This window comes from Carassius auratus, chromosome 47 (assembly GCF_003368295.1).
Source record: "Carassius auratus strain Wakin chromosome 47, ASM336829v1, whole genome shotgun sequence".
Taxonomy (NCBI): Eukaryota; Metazoa; Chordata; class Actinopteri; order Cypriniformes; family Cyprinidae; genus Carassius; species Carassius auratus.
The window spans coordinates 8317359-8337674 of NC_039289.1; the positions used below are offsets into that span (position 1 = coordinate 8317359).

General features: G+C 36.0%; 1 protein-coding gene across 1 annotated transcript; it reads left to right on the plus strand.

Moving 5' to 3' along the window:
* Positions 1 to 3230: 3230 nt before the first annotated feature.
* cdc34a (cell division cycle 34 homolog (S. cerevisiae) a) lies at positions 3231 to 18480 on the plus strand. The gene is made up of 5 exons (XM_026236075.1): positions 3231 to 3726; positions 15373 to 15459; positions 16166 to 16263; positions 16469 to 16603; positions 17381 to 18480. Exons 1-5 carry the CDS (start codon positions 3541 to 3543, stop codon positions 17601 to 17603), a joined length of 729 nt encoding a protein of 242 aa, XP_026091860.1. The 5' UTR covers positions 3231 to 3540; the 3' UTR covers positions 17604 to 18480.
* The last annotated feature ends 1836 nt before the right edge of the window (positions 18481 to 20316 follow it).

Consider the following 20316-nt stretch of genomic DNA (forward strand, 5'->3'; position numbering starts at 1 on the left):
AATCCGATCCTTAAACGCTTAACTGCCTCTGAGCACTAATGTCACTCTCAAGTGCAGTTGCACACAAATATGACATAGAAGTACACAGGGTTGTATCCTATTTAGACCATGTTTATACTTCGTGATATCATGTGATGGCCATAGTATCGGTGTCTTAATGTTGGGAGATAATACTACAGTTGCATATAATTAATTAAATAACAAAACTTGCTCAGGATAATGACGGTTAGTAAAAGCGGCGAAATAAAACCCGATTATTTCACATCTCGCAAGTCCGATATAGTGATTTTTTTCACATTTATGTTCCAGTTGATGGACACTACATTTTGAAAACATTCCATTTTTTTCGGAAAGTTTCCAGAAATGTTCAGCCCCATAGCTCAGAATAATTTTGATTTGTACTGTAGGTTGTGAAAAAGAAACCAATTAATCGCATCCATAATGAAAGATTTGTTACGTAATGTGTGTACTGCTTATATATAGAAATATTTACATTTGTATATACATATATTTATATATATGTATTTACACATATATAATAAAAATCATATGAGTGCTCTCAATCGATTAAAATAATTCACTTTTATTTTCAGAAATTCATCACGACTAATCCCACCTAACATTAAAAGTTATTAAAAACTTTTATATTGCAATAATATTTGTTAATGACATCTTTTTTATGGCTGAAGCTGGGTTTCACTGATACTAATACTGATGTCTCTGTTAATTTTTGTTCTCTAATATTTATCCATGCACTATTAGCCGTATTTTACTTATAGTATAGTATTTGAGAGCTATCAATTTGAACATTTATAAGAAAAGAAAAAACAAACAAATTAAAGTAACTTAAACCAATCTTCACATAAACATAAATGTCATATTTAGCTACCTGTGGTTCTCCCAAGGTTATTGGTTTTCAGTTTTTTCTTTGTTCTTTGATTAACAGTCATCGCAGCAGCTGGGTTATTGCGTTATTTTGGCTGCTTTAAGAGTTGCCACTGCTGAACATGATGCAGATTATATAGATATTTTCTCATAACTCTACCTTTTCTGACCCACTTCAGGTCTTAAAGTGTCTACTAATGAGCTGACGAGTTGAATGGGGTGTGTTTGATGAGGGAGACTGGGCTGGGATGCTCCAGGACGGTTCGGCAGTTCACAGACAGGTTCTTAAATGTAAATCATCAATAACAAATACATGAACAATTTTAAGGGAGCTCTGGTAACTTAATGAATTAACCGACAACATGACTATGACTTTCGCACTTTAATATGAATCTATAAAAGCTTCAGCACCTTTCGTAAATATATTCATGTATGCATGTGTATTTATATATACACACATTATATAAACAAACTTTCATTTCGGATGTGATTGATTCGACAGCACTAATATATGTCTGTTTATATATATATATATATATATATATATATATATATATATATATATATATATATATGTTTTTACAAACAAGTATGCTTTGAAATTATTGATTTTTAAACGTTTTACCCTCAGATATTGCTAAAACATGCAATTTAACACACAGACAGTATATCTCATGTTTCTGGACAGTGAATTATATTAAAGCGATCCCTTGTGTCTTTTGAGAATATAATGCTGTTAAAGGGAGTCTAAAAAGTTAAATGTATCACATCTGTCAATGCCACCGTGGCTTTGACGTCATCCAGACTCATGCTTCATGTGTCTTTAACTCTTCGCACTGCCGTCTTATACATTTTCAGATTACAGTGAATCATTTTTTTTATATGCTGTTAAATGCCTTTTTTCTCCCACATTGATGTAGTGACTAATTCAGGCTCATGCTGTAAGTAACTCCTGTGTTTAAGTGTCTGATCCAGCTCGCTGTAGCGCTCGGTTGTAAAGATCTGCTCAGTTATCCTGAAGCTATCTTGCAAGTGTTTTCCATCGTACGAGTGAGTTCATCAACAAGAAGTGACTTGAATAGCAGGTGATAAGAAAACCACCGTCTCTAGTGGTTTACAGGTGTTGTGAGGACTGAATCAGCTGATGTGGATGAAAGCAACTAATTATTAACAAATCTGAATTTTGTGCTACAAGTCACATTGAAATGTATAACTTGCATGGGTAGGAATGTAAACTTTTGCCTACTTTTTTGTTTGTTTTTTTGATTAATACATAAACACTTGCATAGAAAACTCCCCTAGCTTTCCTTGATTGTCGCATTTATTTTCGAGCTTCCTTTTTTATGTAAAAGCTGGCTTCACCATATTTCACCTTTTGATGGTATAATGTATTTTTATTTGTAATGAATACATAAACTTCAGAAAATGGCTTGGAATGATTTAAAAAAATTGCATTTTGCATTAAATTATTATATATATAAATATCAGAACAAGGGGTTTGTGGGGGGGATTTAGGGGTCCATATAGATACGAATACTTAGCTGTTAAATGTGATTGGAGGGAAGTGGCCCAGCTAATCTAATAAGGGTTTCCTTCTGGCAAGATGTAGTGCAGATGGATTTAGCTGGATTTGGCTTCTCATTAAATATACTCTCATTGCTCTTCGTTTGAAGGTACTCTCCAACTCCTTCATATGTATTTTCCGACTGTATGATGTAATATAATGTTTTAAGATGAATAAATGAGCTACAAGAATGACCAATACTGTGCAAGCAATATTTTTTAGAGGTCCACGCGAAACAGTTTGAGAAGGATGCTAGAGTTTTATGTGTGCAACCAATAAATTCATGTCTACGCGTAGACCAAATGTTTCCCTCTGCTTGATCGACTAGATGTTTCCTTTTTATAATCATATGTGTGAACATTAGACAGTGAACAGTTAAAAAAAAAAATACTTGGGGTATTTGTTATTTATAAATCATTTTACTCACGCATAATGCTGCAAGTAAATTAATTTCCTGTTTTGTATATATGGTTGTTTACTTTGATATTTAAACCTTATTTGGATACATTTTAATTGTATATTTAATTTATTTATGAAATATCTTGTAGTGTAAGTCAAAGACAGATAAATAGAACAACAGAGATGATTTTTATTAAAAGTTAATTAATAGGCAAATTTTTGACAGCATTCAACAGTGTTGAAATGAAACGTCTCAGTAGCAGCATAAAGTGTCTTTAAGCGCAGTTGAAACAGTTCCTTGTGTTGTGGTTCACTGCTCGCTCATTGGCTGCGGGAGGCGTTTGAGGCGGGGCCTGATATTCAGCCGCACGCACAGGGGGAGGAGCGAGACGCCTCAAACAAGCTGAAGCTGCCCTGCGCTAGGTGCTTATTGACTAGCGGAACGCTTGGTTTATTTAACACGTTTAATTACAACGGCAGGTGCTTAACGTGGGACTTCAGATGCCCAACGCGAGCAGCGAATCGGCGGGGACTGGTACTAGCTGAGAGAAAATAGTGATCGAGTGACTTATTTCGGGATTGTTGGCGCGCCCGTGGGCGACCTGAGCGTGTGGGCTACTGAACAAACGGCGGCTGTGAACTGAAGTTGTTTGCGGTGTTATTTTGGATGCCACATCGTTTGTTTTCGGAATATGGCTCAGCGTGGACACCATCATGTTGCGAGTTCCCAAAAAGCTTTAATGTTGGAGCTGAAAAGTCTCCAGGACGAGCCTGTTGAAGGCTTCAGAATAACTTTAGTCGACGAGTCGGACTTGTACAACTGGGAAGTCGCGATTTTCGGACCCCCTAATACGCACTATGAGGGGGGTTATTTTAAGGTGAGTGACGGCTGACTGTATCTTATCTTTTGATGTAACTTGACGAGTTTATATACACAGACTAATTCTGTGTATAAACGTCAAATTAAACACACGAAAAACACAGACTCTGTATTATTAAAATTGTTTATGACCTCTGTAAATGTGGCCAATGTTCAAGTGTCATTTGATTTTAAAGGAATGTAAGTTCGATTGTTTCCAACAAGTTTGACTGTCAGTCTTCTGTGGAACACAAAATGTCAAATGAAGAAAATATGTGACCTTGGCTGCTACAAAAAGACCTAATATTTCCTTTTGTGTTCCACGGAAGAAATAACATCTACAGTTTTGGATTAAAAACGACACGTGCATAATTTTCATTTTCGCTGTAAGTTACTGTCTTTTTAAAGAGAACGCTAAGCGTTCTATTTTTTTTTAAACGCCAACGTTCCATTTCTCCATAATTTGGTCTGTGCTCAAATAAAAGAGTTGCTCCATTGTTCGTCATTGTTCTCTAAAATTACTATGTTGCTTTTTACACACGGTTAACTGGAACAGTGACTGAATGTTGTAAAGTTAGATATTTAAAGTTCAAAGTATGAATTTATTTCGAATATAATAACCACAAGAACGTTTCCTCAGGATGGACAGTGAAGTCCCTTATTCATCACTAACCTATCTTATAAAATCAATGGCTTCATTTTTGGAGCTTTATCACTTAGTGTTCTTCAAGGCCTGGCGCTCTCTCTGGTAACGGCAGGTAGCAGAGCCACTTCCGGTGGCATCCCCAGAGTTCCTGGCTGTTCATTAGCTGTTTATAAATACTCATAACTCCACCCCACACACACCCACACTTTTAATAACACGTAAATTCGTCCCCCTCACTTTTTCCGAGTAAGTGTGTTATAAAGGTTTTCAAGGGCCGTTGTGAAAGAATATAGACTTAAATTCTAAGAGACCAGATAGACTGTGCACTGTGTGCAGGACCTAATGTTTTAGTACCCAGAATGAGGTGAGATGAACATCACTGAGCGCTCAACACCCATACAGTATGTGTTTCATTCATACTTGAAGCCAGAGAGCACTCTTTCTGTTACCCCCTCCCTCTGACAAGACAGACTCATAAAATAAATAACTTGTACCAGGAAATCCCTAATATGGACAAAATCAAGCTATCGCTGTATGATTTGAATAAAAGGCAGAAACCTTTGGGAGCATGAAGACATTAAACACACGATTGCAACAATATAGTTTATTTCTGCTTTTTAAAATCGTCTCCAGGTAATATTTTATTTTTAATTAAAATATTATATATTTAATAAAATATTTTAATTTATTTTTCGTTTTTATATAATTATTATTCATTATTTTACTTTATTACTTATAAAAGTAATGACTAATCCGCGCTTTCCAATAGGTTGCACGTGATGGGGTGGGGTGGGGGGGGGGGTTGGTGGTTAAAAAAAAAAATTATATATATATATTTTACATTTCTGTCCCCCTCACTTCTGAAATTATGGCTACTCCCCTGTATGTATGTGTGTATATATATGGTTGTAGATATAGATATATATGTGTAGTGTTGTCAAAAGACCCGGTAATTTGGTACTAAAAAATGAAAATGTCAGAGTACCAGGTTTCTTTAAGTACCGGTGGTACCGAGTGCCCGGTCAACCCGGTTCTTGACAAATACAGCGCTATAATTTCCACGAAGCAGAAAACGCGGACGGAATCTCAAAATCCAGTAATGAAAATAAAACTTACATTTTAATATTGACAGTCACGGAATTTGTCAAAGTTAGCATAAATTAATCAAATCAGTCTGCATATGGACCAGTATTTGTAAATGTTAAGCCGCAAAAGTTGGTTGAAATATGAATCCTGCATGATCTGTGTGAATGAATAAATGGCAGAGACGTGCGGCTTTGTTTACTACATAGACTGAAACGCGTGACTCTTGCAGTAATTTCAACTTCTGCTGTCTCAATGAGGAATTAGATACATAAACAATAGGGCTGTGAATCTTTGGCAAGGCAGCGATTCAATTCGATTACGATTCATAGGTTTTCGATTCGATTCAAGAACGATTTTTGCAAATTTAGAACGATTCGATTCATAATTAAATTCGATTCGATTATAACGATTCGATTCTGCATTCTTTAAGTGCATTCACTGGCACTGGCCACGAGTCCTATAGATCACACGTCAACTGCATCAGAGACGAAAGGAGCGCGAGCGCAATCCTGTGACAGTCTCTCAGGCGGTAAACAGTGGAGCGCGTGAAGGACAGATAAGAGGAACGATTCACGAACACTCTTCAAGGTCTCCATTAATTAGTGCGTGTAGTAATTTAATGTGTATACATTTTGAAAGCATTGAATCGCTATAGAAATCGCGATTCATTCGATTCTTAGCATTTTGAATCGATTGCTGTTCAAGATCGGGCGATTCACGATTAAAAAATCATGTTTCAAGATCGATGCATATGAATCAACAGGGTTTGTAATCGATGCATCGAGAAAACGAGTGAATCGTTACACTCCTAATAAACAACATCACCAGAACTGTTCTGAGTCACTTAACAAGAATTTTACCATTTCATTTGAGTAAAACCAGTGTCAATTTAAAGGTATTCACAGCAACCCGTCAAAATAAGTACATTTTTACGTAAAGGCATTGTGCTAAAAATATTACTATTATTTAGTAGAATGTATGTGATACTGCTACTACTGTTGAAAAAATAATAAAACTTTTTAAAGAAATAAATCACACAATATTTCTTCCATGTTTTAATTTTAATAGCAAAACCCCTTTATTTATCAAAAAATTAAATGTTTAAATTGTATTAATTAAAAGAAAAATTTAATTTTGGTGAAATTTGTTTACTGTTTTTCATAATTATATAACTTGTAGAAAAACTTTAAACACAATTGTAAGTATAAAGAATGGCATTGGTTTTATGTTTAGTGATTAGGTTTTTTTTTGTGTGTGTGTTTTGCTTCGGTACCGAAAATGAATTTTGAAATTTTGGTACTGTGACAACACTATATGTATGTGCGTATATACTGTCTATACAGCTAAGCACTCCTTATGTGTATGTTCTTTTTGGGAAAATGCTTATGCAATTTAGCTTATTGGGTTTATATTCTGGTCACATCTGCTTGCTGTTATATGTTAGGCGTCATCAAATATTTTGTTTAAAAAGAGCAGTGTAGTTTATAGCAGAAAAAGTGACAAACGATTGTGACTCCTGGAACGAACTCTGGCAGCTGATACATACAAATGTATAAAAATAATAATAACAATTATAATAAATAACACACCTGTGGGAACTTTGCCTTGTTGTTTTGCAACACCATCGCTCGCCACTGAGAACAGTGTTGTTTTTACACGGGAAAACAGCAGAAATGGTGAGAGACCGTGGCAGCTACCAGGATTTTCTCGCTCTCTCTCTTTCTCTCTGTGTGTTGAACCGTATCTGTCAACAGCACAACATCAGTCATATTTATTGCTCCATCTGTCAGTAGTTTGGTCATGACACATACAAGTCTACATTTGATTAACATAGCAAAGATTCTGTTTTGAAACCCTTATGATCTTCAAGCTGCACTTTTTGCACAAACAAACATGTAACATTAGTTTTTACTTGAGCCAATAGCTGCTACTAAATATCTGCTGTGTCCAAGCAATGTCACTCTGTCAGACCACAATAATGGCAGTTATATTTAGCCCGGCTTCATAGCTGTGCCTGTGTGTCATTGGCTTGCTTGCTGGCCAACCAACCTCCACACATCATGACATTAGCAAGTGGCCACCGATCTGCTGGGAACAACGGCTACGGAGTCAGAACCTGCTGGAACCAAAAACAAGTTTGATGGGCCAGTAGGGTCTCTCTTTCTTGTTGTCTGAAATGTAATGCAAAGCTGTGTAAATTCAGTTCTCTCCTGTTGTTTTCCTGCATTGATGTGGAAAACCTTGTCTGTTTGTTAGTGGGGAGGAAGGAAGCAGGTTAGCCCTGCGATGTTCTCAACGTCTCTTCCAACAGGAAGAGATGAGTTACCATGACTTCCTGTACCCTAATCTACTTCACCAAAACAGAAAGGTTTCCCTTCTGCATTCTTTTTCCTGTTTTTTGATGTTATGCTTTTTCACAGCAAAACTAGAGGGTGTGTGTGTACTTTTGTATATATTTTTTAATATTTTTATTTATTTTGTTCTTCTTTGATGGTATCATCCGTATTGGATATTTAATGTAACTGCTGCCAATACTAAAGTTAATCTTTAAAAACGTCTGGAATAACATGAAGAAACAGAACAAACTGAGACTGACTCAATCCAGGAGAACTAATAATTACTATTATTATTTATATATTATTTATTTGTTTGTCTTTTTTACTGCAACAACAGACACTGATGTGGCATAAACTGGTACTAGGTATTTTTCCATCAAGTAGTTCATTATTTGAACACATTTTTACTTCTTAACATAGAATGTACAGTTAAACTCTTGTTCTATAAAATGAAGAACAAGGAAATGTGCATTACGTGTACTTAGTTTTTTAATGTTTTAAATTAATTTATGAAGCCACTGCCAACTTTATTGTTACAAGTTGCATTGTTATATTATAATGCCATCATATTATGCGTCGTCGATTAACTTACTGTTCTGTAAATGGAAAAGCGTGACAATATCACAGTATCATAAGTATTGTGTATTCCGCCATGTTAATCACTGACACACCCCCAACTCGTACAGATCAGGGCTTAAAGAAAATCCCGAGCTCCCCACTGGTATTTACGATATTGTGGTGGCGTTCATGTGCATTCAACTCGTAATAATTTAGAAATTATGTCAAATTAAATTTATTTTCTGAAAAAACTAACGTTTTTTGACCTTGCATGCATCTAAACCTGTTTTAGGAGACTCACAAAACAATATTAGCAACCTTAAAAATTGCATAGTAGGGGCACATTTTTTTTAATAAGCCTATAATAAACCTTTTTTTATTTTATTTAGAATTTCTGAATTTCTCAGATTTTGGTCATGCCACCCACCCCTAGCATCACTCTTTATCTAGCTCCAGTTTTCCAGCTAAGAGAGATTTGGAGCAGTCATTTAGTTCTCATGAGTCGGATCTCTCTAAGCAGGCTTCAAGTTCTTACACGTGGCACTGATCTGACAGGTAGCAGGGTTTGCTCCTGATCAGCTTGTCGCTCCAGTGAAGCATACACACACCCAGGGCCTGTGGCAGGTGATGTGAGCTGGGCTTGGCTGTGTCATGTTACCCCCTCCCTCGCCAGACTGATGGAGTGTCACAGAAACCAGAGACTGACACACTAACTGGGCCTGTTCTAGCTTCTTTTAATGCCTGGAAGTTGTGTGGAGTGAGTCAGCCCATAATAACAACTCAGTTTAACATTTTCAAAATGTCTGGAATGACTAAGAACCGGTAATGAACAATCTTTTGAGAGAATGATTTCATGTTTAACATCCTCTGTGCAGTTCAGACATATGCCCTGAAACCTCAAGTGTATTAAAATGTAAATGTAGTTGTTGTTGGTCTTAAATTCATATTTAGAAGCAATTTTAATGTTCCATATATCAAGTTGTCGTGCACAATACCTGGGAAAAACTAGAGAAAGTGAAGCTAGAAATTTATAATTTTTTAGAACCATTTGGTTTGAAACGGCAAAATATTTTGTTAATATTTTGGCCCGTATGTGACTCTCAGGTGATTTTAAAAATAGAATCATAATTCAGTAAACAAAAATAGAAAATTGTTAAATCAAACCATCTATTGTAAATGGTAAATAATCAACTTAAATATCAGATAATTAAATTATCTATTCACCAATATTTATAATGTATTTTTAATATTCAACTTAAATACCACACTGTGAATTTATCTATGAAATCAATTATTGACATTGTAAACAGAATAATTTACATATGTATATTATATCTATAAACATTGGAAAAAGGATAATTAAAAATTGACTATGAAAATTAATAAATCAAGCAGTTCATTAAATTGCTTGTAGATTGATAAATGTTTGATTTAATAATAATAAAAAATCTAAGAAAATCAATAAATGAAGCAATAAATTATAAACGTTGAATAAAATCACAATCTGAAAATCAAAAATGGTCTAAAAAACAAATCAAGTAATCGATTATAAATGATGTTAAATGGATTATTAGTTATAGATGTTGGTAAATTGAAAAATTCCCAATTTCATAATAATCATACTAATAATAATAATAATTAAAAAAAAAAAGTTATCAAAATGCATGGTTATTATAATCTGATTACGAAGTGATTGATAAGTGCATGTTTAATTTGTCTACTTTTTCGGTGGGCTATTGGCTTATTATTGATTATCCCACTCAATCTGTTGTCAATCATTGCTCCAATGTTACAGCAGCTGTCATTATCAAAAATGGATGCCAGTACATTCTTACTAGGTTTTGGTGTCAAATGAAGCAATGGAGGGAATTAAAAGAACAACTTCCTAACTCTGGCCCCCAGGGACTGCCTCTCCCTCATGTAGTTTACCCTGAAGGAAACCATTTCCCCGTCCTCTCCAATGTTTCATTTGGGATGGAGGGAGCGAGATATGGCACTGGATGACTGGAGAAAGGGACCGATTGCTCAAGGAGAGCAGCGGCCTGGTTTATTTCTCTTCCAACCCAATGTCCATGGGATTCTCCTCCTCTTGCTTCCTCTCAAATGGGAATGTAGGAGAAAGATTGGTTTTTAGTTTGGGCTTCAACTCCAAGACAGGGATTTTCGAGCAAAAAATTATTTGTTTATTCCAAGAGGCCCACATTGTAATATCTGTTCAGCCAAATATGATTGTATAACACTGATATGAGTGTATTCCAGAATGAATTGCTCATGTAAAGCAAATGTAAAGCTTGGCTCATGAAGTTTAACATCTGCTGAATCAGCTGGTCCAGAAACGTAGAGCGGTAGCGCGTCATACGGCACTCATCCTGTTAGCAGGTACAAATCATAAAAGATTCAATGTTAATATTCATTTCCTTTTCACTGAATGTAAAGATTTTTTTTTATTTAGAAGATTTAGACACAACTTTTCAGATAACCACATTGGGTTTACTGTTGTCGTGGTTGGGAGAATTTCCTGTGAAATAAGTTAAGCGAGTAGTTTGTGAGATTTTAAGGTAGAAAACTTTTTGTTGTCGCGTTTTGGGCATCCCAAGTTTGAGTCCCGCTCGAAGTTTTGTCCGTGTCAAAATTTTTGCTTTGCGGTTGTTCGTGAGCAATGAGGTCAACCGGTACCAAAGTCTTAGCCAAGTTGAAATCCAATCTTGTGCTGTTTATACTATTGTGTTATTGTTGAGCACCATAAAGTTTCCTTGCAACATATTCCAAGTGTTCTAAAGCTGTTCCATTGTTTAATGTGAGGTACAGATGAATATTCAAGTCATTAAATTGAAGTTCACTTAAACTCTTCTCTCCGCTGCAGCTGACAGTCATCCTCTGTTTAGCTTTCAGTTCCGTTACAACAGTCAAGACAATGAAAATCTATCCAGTATGATTCACTGTTCCTATTATTATACTTGATCTGAGGATTAACATAAGTGGTTTTTCATAAAAGAACTGTATCTTTCTGGATTTTAGTGCGGTTTCTAAAGCATGTTACTTTCTACCGGCTGACTGTTAGATCACAACAATGGAGTAGAGCACTATGACTGGTTCTTCACATGCACAGTAACTGAAATTTAAAACCGTTAAAAGAAAAGGCTCAATCTATCACACAGATATAATAGTAATAATAAAACACTACGCATCTTCGCACTACAAACTTTTCTATGCAGAGCGTTGCGTGCTGTGACTCTGTGTTGCTTCAAGTGTATCATTCTGCAGACCAGATGCGCATAAGCACTTTCATGTTATAATACTTTTGCGCAATGATTATTAATACCCTTTCTTTTGTTTGTTTTTTCAACTAAATATTCCACTAACCTAGTTTATAGAAGTATTTTTATCATTAAAATTATATATTCATTCATTTGTTGTTTTTCTTTTGTCAGTGAAGTTGTCTTTGTGGTAGATTGTTTAAGCCACAAAAGAGTGATGACCAGGTCAACACACTGAGGTATTCGTTTGTTAAGTGATGACGTAAGAAGCGCTGTTTCCGGGTCCAAGCTTCAACTCGCTTCACTTGAGAATACGACCTCAGCAGCCGTTTATGAGCACTGTTTATTCATATTAATAATTTAAGCTAAACGCTTTCAAACTTACGATATACACTACAGTCTCCGTGCTCACAGTGTCCCGAACACAAATAATTTTTATATATTTTATTTATATTTTCATTGTCTGGCTTTCTGGGACTTCGGTATGGAGTTAAATGTTACGATTATAACTTTTTCGCTAGTATTCTATAACATTGTGAGTTTATATTAGCACCTTTTGTTGTTTTCTCGTTGTAACTGATAGAGCGTTTGGACACGGAAGCGCTGCTACGTGACGTCAGACTTAACAAGCGAATAGTAATTCTATACTGATTAAAAAAATAATAATAAAGAGCGCTGGTATCTGCTGGTACTCAGATTTTCTGGTATCAGATCTGGTTCAGTTCTGGAAAAGTGGTAATAAGCCAGATCTAGTTTTATATGCTGTTGATGCTGCACAAGCGTTAATTTTTAAAATACGACTAAAAAACATACACCGCTTTTAACCAGTCGGTTGGTAAAAAGTCTTAGCTATGGTATATGTTATACAATGTAATGGACTTTTAATGTTGCACCTGCAAATGATGTAACAATGCATCCGATAAAAAAAAATGATAAACGATAAACGGCCCTTAACCAGCGTAATTGTACAAACCAACTACAAATCAAAAGTTTCTCGTTTGGCACATCCCTGTCTTTAAATTGAGGCCTCTTATCTATTTATTATGTAATGTGTCTAAAGAAAGACACTCGGCACACAGGATGTCACGAGCTCTTGTGTGTCAGGTCATGTGCAGCGTCGAAGGACTCCTGTAAGCTGTCTCTGGCGAAACGTAATACTGTTACCTTCTCACATGGATCCCTACTTGAGGTTTAATAAGCTTGCTTGCTTGAAAGTTTCCCTACACTACTTGGGTTTCAGGAATCGAGTAGCACTTGATATGTACAGGTCCCACTGTGTGTGTGTGTGTGTGTGTGTTTGGTTGCCGGTTGTCCCAACCCCCCGTACCCCCTCTGAGAGCTGGGCCTTTGAAGCACACACCAGCTGACCGTGCCAAATCAGCCAATGTGTGCTGTGAGGGTTGTGGAGTGGTCTGTTTGCATGTGTGCCCACCACCCACTGAACCAAAACGCACCAGGGTCAGCTTGCTACAAATTGTGAAGGATTTGAGTAGATGTATGCATGTATGTACTGCAGGTTTGTTTATGCCCGGGTATTCATGGGTATGCATGTCACACATTCAGTGTAATCTTTTGGGTTTTGAATTCAGTAAAACAAGTTCAGACCTTGGCAGAACCTTGAATGTGGTGCCACCAATTCTTTTGTTTGAATGATGGTCCTTGATATTGAAAGTTATTGAGATTCGGCTTCCTCAAGACTCTACTCTTAAGTATCCAGATAGAAATTTGCCGCCTATTGTTAATGGGAAAGTGCCCGGGCAACATTGCTCAAAAAGCTTGACACGTGTGTCATCACCTTAAGGTTTCATCTAGGTATTTATAATAATTGTCACTTAAGATAATACACCAAGTTAAGATTATCAATAAGAATAATAAATATAATCTTAAGTAATAACTAGTAATACATTTAGTAGAATCCCAATTTAAAATGGTATTATCATAATTTGCATCAACAATAATCATTTAATATTAATAATTCTACTACTATGACTACTACTAATTAGTAAGAATACACTATCAAACACACAAAATAATACTTATTACAAGGGATGTAACGATACACTCAACTCCCAATTTGATTCACGATTCAATTTTCTCACTGTTATTTTTTTTTTACAAAATGAGATTGAAGACATTATACAGAAAATTGACATTTTTAAAACAAACCCCAAATCAAACAAGTTACACAAATAAATAAATAAATCTCTTAATATGAACAAACTAAGGCTTTTTCTGTGCTCTTAACATTCAAAATTAGAGGGAACCACTGGATTTTAGTCATGATCCAAACAAAGATGCAGCACACATTTGGCACGAGTAGTTTTTAATCTAAATTAGACTATAGTTTCGAAAATGGAAGCGAAACAGAATGGTCCGACTTGAGTTTTAGACCTTTTTCTTTAACGCAGAAGTAAACATATGAGGAAGACTTCCAGTTCATTAGCAGCTAAAGGGAAATAACGAGAAGAATAACAACAATGTGCAGTAAATGATTAAACCGTTTGCATTATAAACCACTGTGTTCCTAATTAAGACAACACATTCAAATAATATGGTAAGACGCACACATTTTCAATATCAAGCAGCAAAACAATCGTTCTGTACGGCTAAAAATAGCTGGACGCGAATGAGACCCAGAAGCCAGACTCCTGGAATTAACAAATGGCCCCGCCCATTTTCACAGGAAGAAAAAGGTGTATACTACATAAAACAGATCTGATGAAATGACAGACGGGCTGAATGAGATGCAGATTCACTCTCTGACAGCAGGTGGCATTTATGAACTGCAATGATGCAGCGTTTCCTTGGTTACCGCTGTAAACAAAGCAGCGCAGTGCTTATGAACACTACTTTAAAATGCATTGTTCAGAGGCGTGAAAAAGTACAACGTAAACTTTTCTAAAGATAGTCAGCTCCCCTCAGAGATGCATTCATATAAACTCCTCCTCCAATTGGCTCACGGTTAAATGTTAAATGTAAAGATTTTTTTTATTATTATTAATAATAATAATAATGCGTAATACACTTGTTGTTTTTATCAACAGAAATATTGCATTTAATAATTGTTATTAAGAATACACCTTTATTATTTCAAAATAAATAAATAAAAATGTAACATTGGACTATTTTTGATTAATTTTTATTTACAAAAAATATTAATGTCACTTGTTAATCCATGTCTAGCCATATATAGTGACTAAAATATCATAGAAACTTGAAGGGTGGCTCCTTTTACCTCGACCATTAAAACCTGGATACTTGTGTTTGCAGTTCTGTCCGCTGACACCCGTTTGAAGCCTACAGTAGAGCTCACAATTTCAACTAGTTGTATTTATACACTGTGTGTGTGTGTGTGTTTTCTACATGCCTGGAGTCTTCTGTTCCAAACAAAGGACGGATTAGCAGCCTGTGCCCCAAATCAGTTTATATGTTGTTTGGCTGCGTTGCAGATGGAAGCCTAACTGTAACAGGCTTTCAGTTAAATCCGATATTCTCAAATAAAAAACATACTGAGGGTACATTTCATTTGCTGGTGCATGAGGTAATCTTGCAATAACCCCCCCCCCCTTTTTTTAACCACTTAACCAATGAATACATCATTGAAATGTGTCATGGAGGTGTATTTAGTAGTTGAATGTGAAAGCCATACAGCACCGGTAGAGATCTTGGGTATTGGTGTTGCATTGCTCCATTGAGTGGTTCTGTGTTTTATCCCGTATCATTGGAAAACAATGTGCCATTACATCCATCCGCTTCCCTGATGCATGTGTTATTTCTTCCAGGCACGTATCAAATTCCCCATGGACTACCCGTACTCTCCTCCTGCCTTCAGATTCCTTACCAAGATGTGGCATCCTAACATCTATGAGGTTAGCTTACACAAACCCAATCACAGTGCAGCGTGATCAGCATTTGTTTGGAAAAAAATAACACATTTATATATATATATATATATATTTGACATGCTTTGACACTAGCAAATATATGTTACCTTAAAAAAATGTAGTGCACTAAATTGAATATATTATATTTTGAATATGGACATTAATATACAGATTTCTGCGCTGAAAATCAGGCATTTTTAACCTAAAAACAGTTCAGACCAATTTCGAGGGTATCAAGTGAAGTTTTGTTTTAAATACTGCTTTTATATAATAAAAATAGCTTTAAAGCTTTTCAATAAAAATCAGTTAAATAATAATGTAAATAAATGTAAATACTGACATTTAAATACTGATAATTTTTTATATATATTTATATTTAAATGTGGATAGAATTTACTAATGGTCTTTAGACTTTTAAACACAAATGTCAAGGTTATTATAATTACAAACATTGAACTTAAACATGTAATTTAAAAGCCTATTTCAGTCATTTCTACTGAATCAGGTTAATAGATCATTCAAAAAAATAACAAATAAATAAAAAGACAGTAGATTATTCACAAATTAATTATTTACATCTATTTAATCGTATCTTTACAATATTTTATGAAACTAACCATGATTTTCTATGTTATCAAAAGTAAGCATGGCAGATATTTAACAAGATATACTGGTAAACACATTATTTCAGAATGGCGATGTATGTATTTCCATCCTGCACCCGCCAGTGGACGATCCCCAGAGCGGAGAACTGCCGTCAGAGAGGTGGAACCCAACACAGAATGTCAGGTACAACCAAATTATCAAAATTAGACAGCAATGTTCTACAGATTCGTAATCCAATGTCAAATAGCAGTTCATTGTGCAGTGTCTTTTGTGATTCTTTGCACAATGCCTTTTCTTGTCTGTCTGTTATGCCTCAACAGTTTGAGATCAATAAGCCAAAGAGTCTGGATTAGTTTAATTAATCAGCTGATATCTGTTTCCCTTTCAGAACGATCTTATTGAGTGTTATCTCCCTGCTGAATGAGCCCAACACCTTCTCGCCTGCCAACGTGGACGCCTCCGTCATGTACCGCAAATGGAGGGACAGTAAGGGGAAAGACCGCGAGTATGCAGAGATCATCAGGTACGAGAAACTTTTTTTTATCCATTTACACGCACATCTTTTATTAGGGTTGGGCCTCAGGCATCATGGTTTTGAGCCGATGGTGCGAAAAATCTAATAATCATTGAACTTACAATCTGTGAAGGAGTGGAAAATGTTCAAATACTACATTTAAATTAAAAAACTTTACGTACGTTTATAAATAAATACACAAATTCAGTAATTTTCTGTCAAAAACTGTCACTAATTTCAGATGCTGTGCAATGAGATCAGTCCGCCATTTAGTCAGGTTATGCCGTCCCATAACGCAGTCACATGACTTTTTGATGCACATGGAGGAATTTATTTGGCAAATGTGTTTCCATCTCCTGTTATTCGCATTAATCCTTTTTCGCACAAGTCTAAAACCTCCAAGTAAATGTAAAAACTTTTTTGCGAATTAAAAGCTCTTTGTTTCCATCACTCAATTTCGACAGAGACAGAAATCATGTCTTTGTGGCAGTTCTGTGATGATTTAAGCGATAATAAAAGACTCTTTCGCCTTACAAATGGATATTAAAAGCAAAAATGCTACAAAATTCACATTTTATGAATGTGTCTTGTAGAGAAAAACGGACACTATTTTTGCAATTGGCACCCCAAAATTAGCATGAAACCAGTATTAGTTTTCATTCAGTGAATATGATGTATGAGATATGCAAGTGAATATATAAATACATCTAAATCTATGAATGCATAGCATTTGTTTTGCATTTTTTCATGTGTGCACTTAAATGCATGTTTTGGTCCGGTTCACAGGAAGCAGGTTCTAGCCACCAAAGTCGATGCAGAGCGGGACGGGGTCAAGGTGCCTACCACGCTGGCCGAATACTGCGTCCGTACCCGCGCCCCACCTGCCGATGAGGGCTCCACCTTATTCTATGATGACTACTATGATGATGAGGAGTTAGACGACGATGATGAAGAGGAGGGTGAGGATTGTTGCTATGATGAAGACGACTCTGGAACAGAGGACTCTTGACAAGCAGCGCCCAAGCTTTCTGAAATCTCCGCTTTGGTTTTCCGTTTGGTTTTGTAGCTTTTAAATCAAGTCAAGAGGGATGTTTATTTTCTGTTTGAAGCTCTGAGATCCACAACAAATCATGAAGGGGCAAGAGATGAACTCTTTACGTCTGTTCAAGCAGCAAATAGATGTTGCAGTCAACTCCAAACCGAGACGCATTGTTTTTTTTTTAAAGTTTTGTCTGGTTTTGGGGTTAGGTTGGGTTCAACCAATCAGTGCGAAACAGTCCAGCCTATGTTTATTTGATTCTCGATAAACAACTTGCCTTTCAAAGGCACCTGATCTCAAGTTTTCAGTGTCTGAGATTCAACAGTATTCGTGACTTGGGTGAGGGGAAAAAAGTAGCTAATAAACATTCTCAGGGCTACTTCTCTTTCTTGCACGCTTTCTGTAGCCAAGGACTGAACAAGCTGACTGATAAATGGATGAATTACATCTAATTTTCGTCTACTTTTTGGACTTTAATGTTTCATTTTATTTGCCAACAGGCATGTCTTATTTGTGTTTTGTTCTTGATTTTATGGGGTTGCGATGTATTGCGTTTGAATCTTCGCTACGTTTAGCTACTCTTTGACATTTGTTGGTATTTTAGCTGTCATATATGCTTTTTCATTTTAAAGCTTTGTGGTGACGCTTTATTTGGCACCTAAAATCCTCCTCAGGAAAATGGACACAAGACTTTGGTGAGTTTGTGGCTGACCTCTTGACCCAAACAGACTCTTTAAACGCTTTTGGGCCACTTTCTTTTTTTGTTCTTTTTTTTTTTTCTTCTCCTTCTACTTTTTGTTATGCTTTGTAAATCTATTTAAAGTCTGAATAAAGATCTTTATTATAATTCCTGTAATACAGTTATGTTGATAAATGTAATTCTATACAAAATTGGGTTCCTGTATATTTTGGTGACTGCCAACTTTTACCCAAAATACCAATTGTGCCACTAGAGGCCAGCAGTGGGCTTCTTATGGTTACAGTTTTGTTACATTTATCAGTCTATCCTATTCCAAACCATAGCTTATGCTCTTATCTACATGATTTTTGAAAATGTTATTAATTTGCTGCATTTTATTCCAAGTAAAGCAGCACAAAATCAAGTAATGCCATTATGTCCATTATTGTTGGATATTTAATTGTGGCAAAATAGATCATGACATGTCTAAAGTTCCAAAATCACTGCATTCACAACATGCTTATGGCATAATTCCTTTCTATATGTCAAGTTAAAACAACTTACTTCATAGTACAGTGCAAGTGAAGAAAAGGCATATCCTAGTCAGCCATTCCATGAGGGAAAAAAATGGATGTAAAGGGTAAATTTGCATTTAAAAGCCATTGATCATAAGTGGTAGAGCTTTCATTAGAATGAAGAATGAATGGAGTTTGCTTCATCACTCATATGCCAAGATCTATCCTTTGACAAGATGTCACTGCAGTCTGGAGGTCTGCGGCTCAACTATGATATCGACAGACCTGGCTTGAAGGTCAGCTAAACCGAAAGGTCTTTGATTGGAGGCAACACAGCATAAAGCACTGATGATATACAGTATCCCATCTCACTGTCCCAGAGCCCTTGTTAAAAACGGTTCCATTTTTTTTTTAAAGTGACATTTTAATTAAAAGAAATCATGAACATTACAATTTTTTATTCAAATTTTAAATCCAGTAATCATAAAAAATCTCACCACATAACCACATTCTGTGTTGTGTTGAGACTTTGTGCTTCTTTACAGGCAGAGCTACTGCATATGAAGCATCTTTAACCCATTATAACAAGGTCTTGCTTTCCAGACAGTAGTGTTGTTCTCACCCACTCCACGAGTGTAGCGGATTGGCGTGATTCAGCGGAGAGGGTGATGGGAGAAACCTGAAGTCTCCCCGGAGGGTATAAGTGTTTCGCTGTCTCCAAGGAAACCAATGATGGGGAATGGAGTGTAACAAAAACCCTACGGTGAAATGAGTGAGCGGTGTTTATTCCCTTCCACACCTTGCGTTTGACAAAGAACATAAATGAATCCATGTGAGCCCTACATAACTTGTTGGAACACTGAGTACTCTGGGCCTTTTGTCTGTCCACTTTTGACCTTTATTTGTATTTTTTATCATAGATATTCCAGATTTTTATATCTGTCGAACAGAGCCATCCACCTAAACCCTTTAAATACAGCATCAAGTCCGAAATCGTTGCTTTTTCTCAATTTGCCAAAGAGAGCTATGTGCTGATATCAATATTTTCATTTCATTTAAACAGACTTTTTGTTTAGCTTCTCCCAAAATTATTGTATGGCATCACATGAGTCATATATACTTGATTATATTTGTAGTTTTTCTGCATCGTTTTTGAAGCAGTATTTATTTATTTTTTATCGTGCTCCGGAACAAAGAAGGTCATACCAGTTTTGGAATACGGTATTTTTGTGTGAGAGTACATGTACACAACTCTGTGTCTCATTCTGTTCCTGGAGAATCCAGCATCACCCGGGGTTTCTTTCTCCTCAGGTCACTATTCGGAACCTGTTCTATTCCTGCTCCTGTAAAAATCTATTTGTTGCCATAGATATGGCAAGGTCTCCAGGGAAACCAATGGTCAGATCACGGTAGAAGATAGGCAAGTGATTTTAATTAAATTAAGTCAAGTGCTTTTGTGCTCTACTGACTTCACTTTTTCGGAACAGTC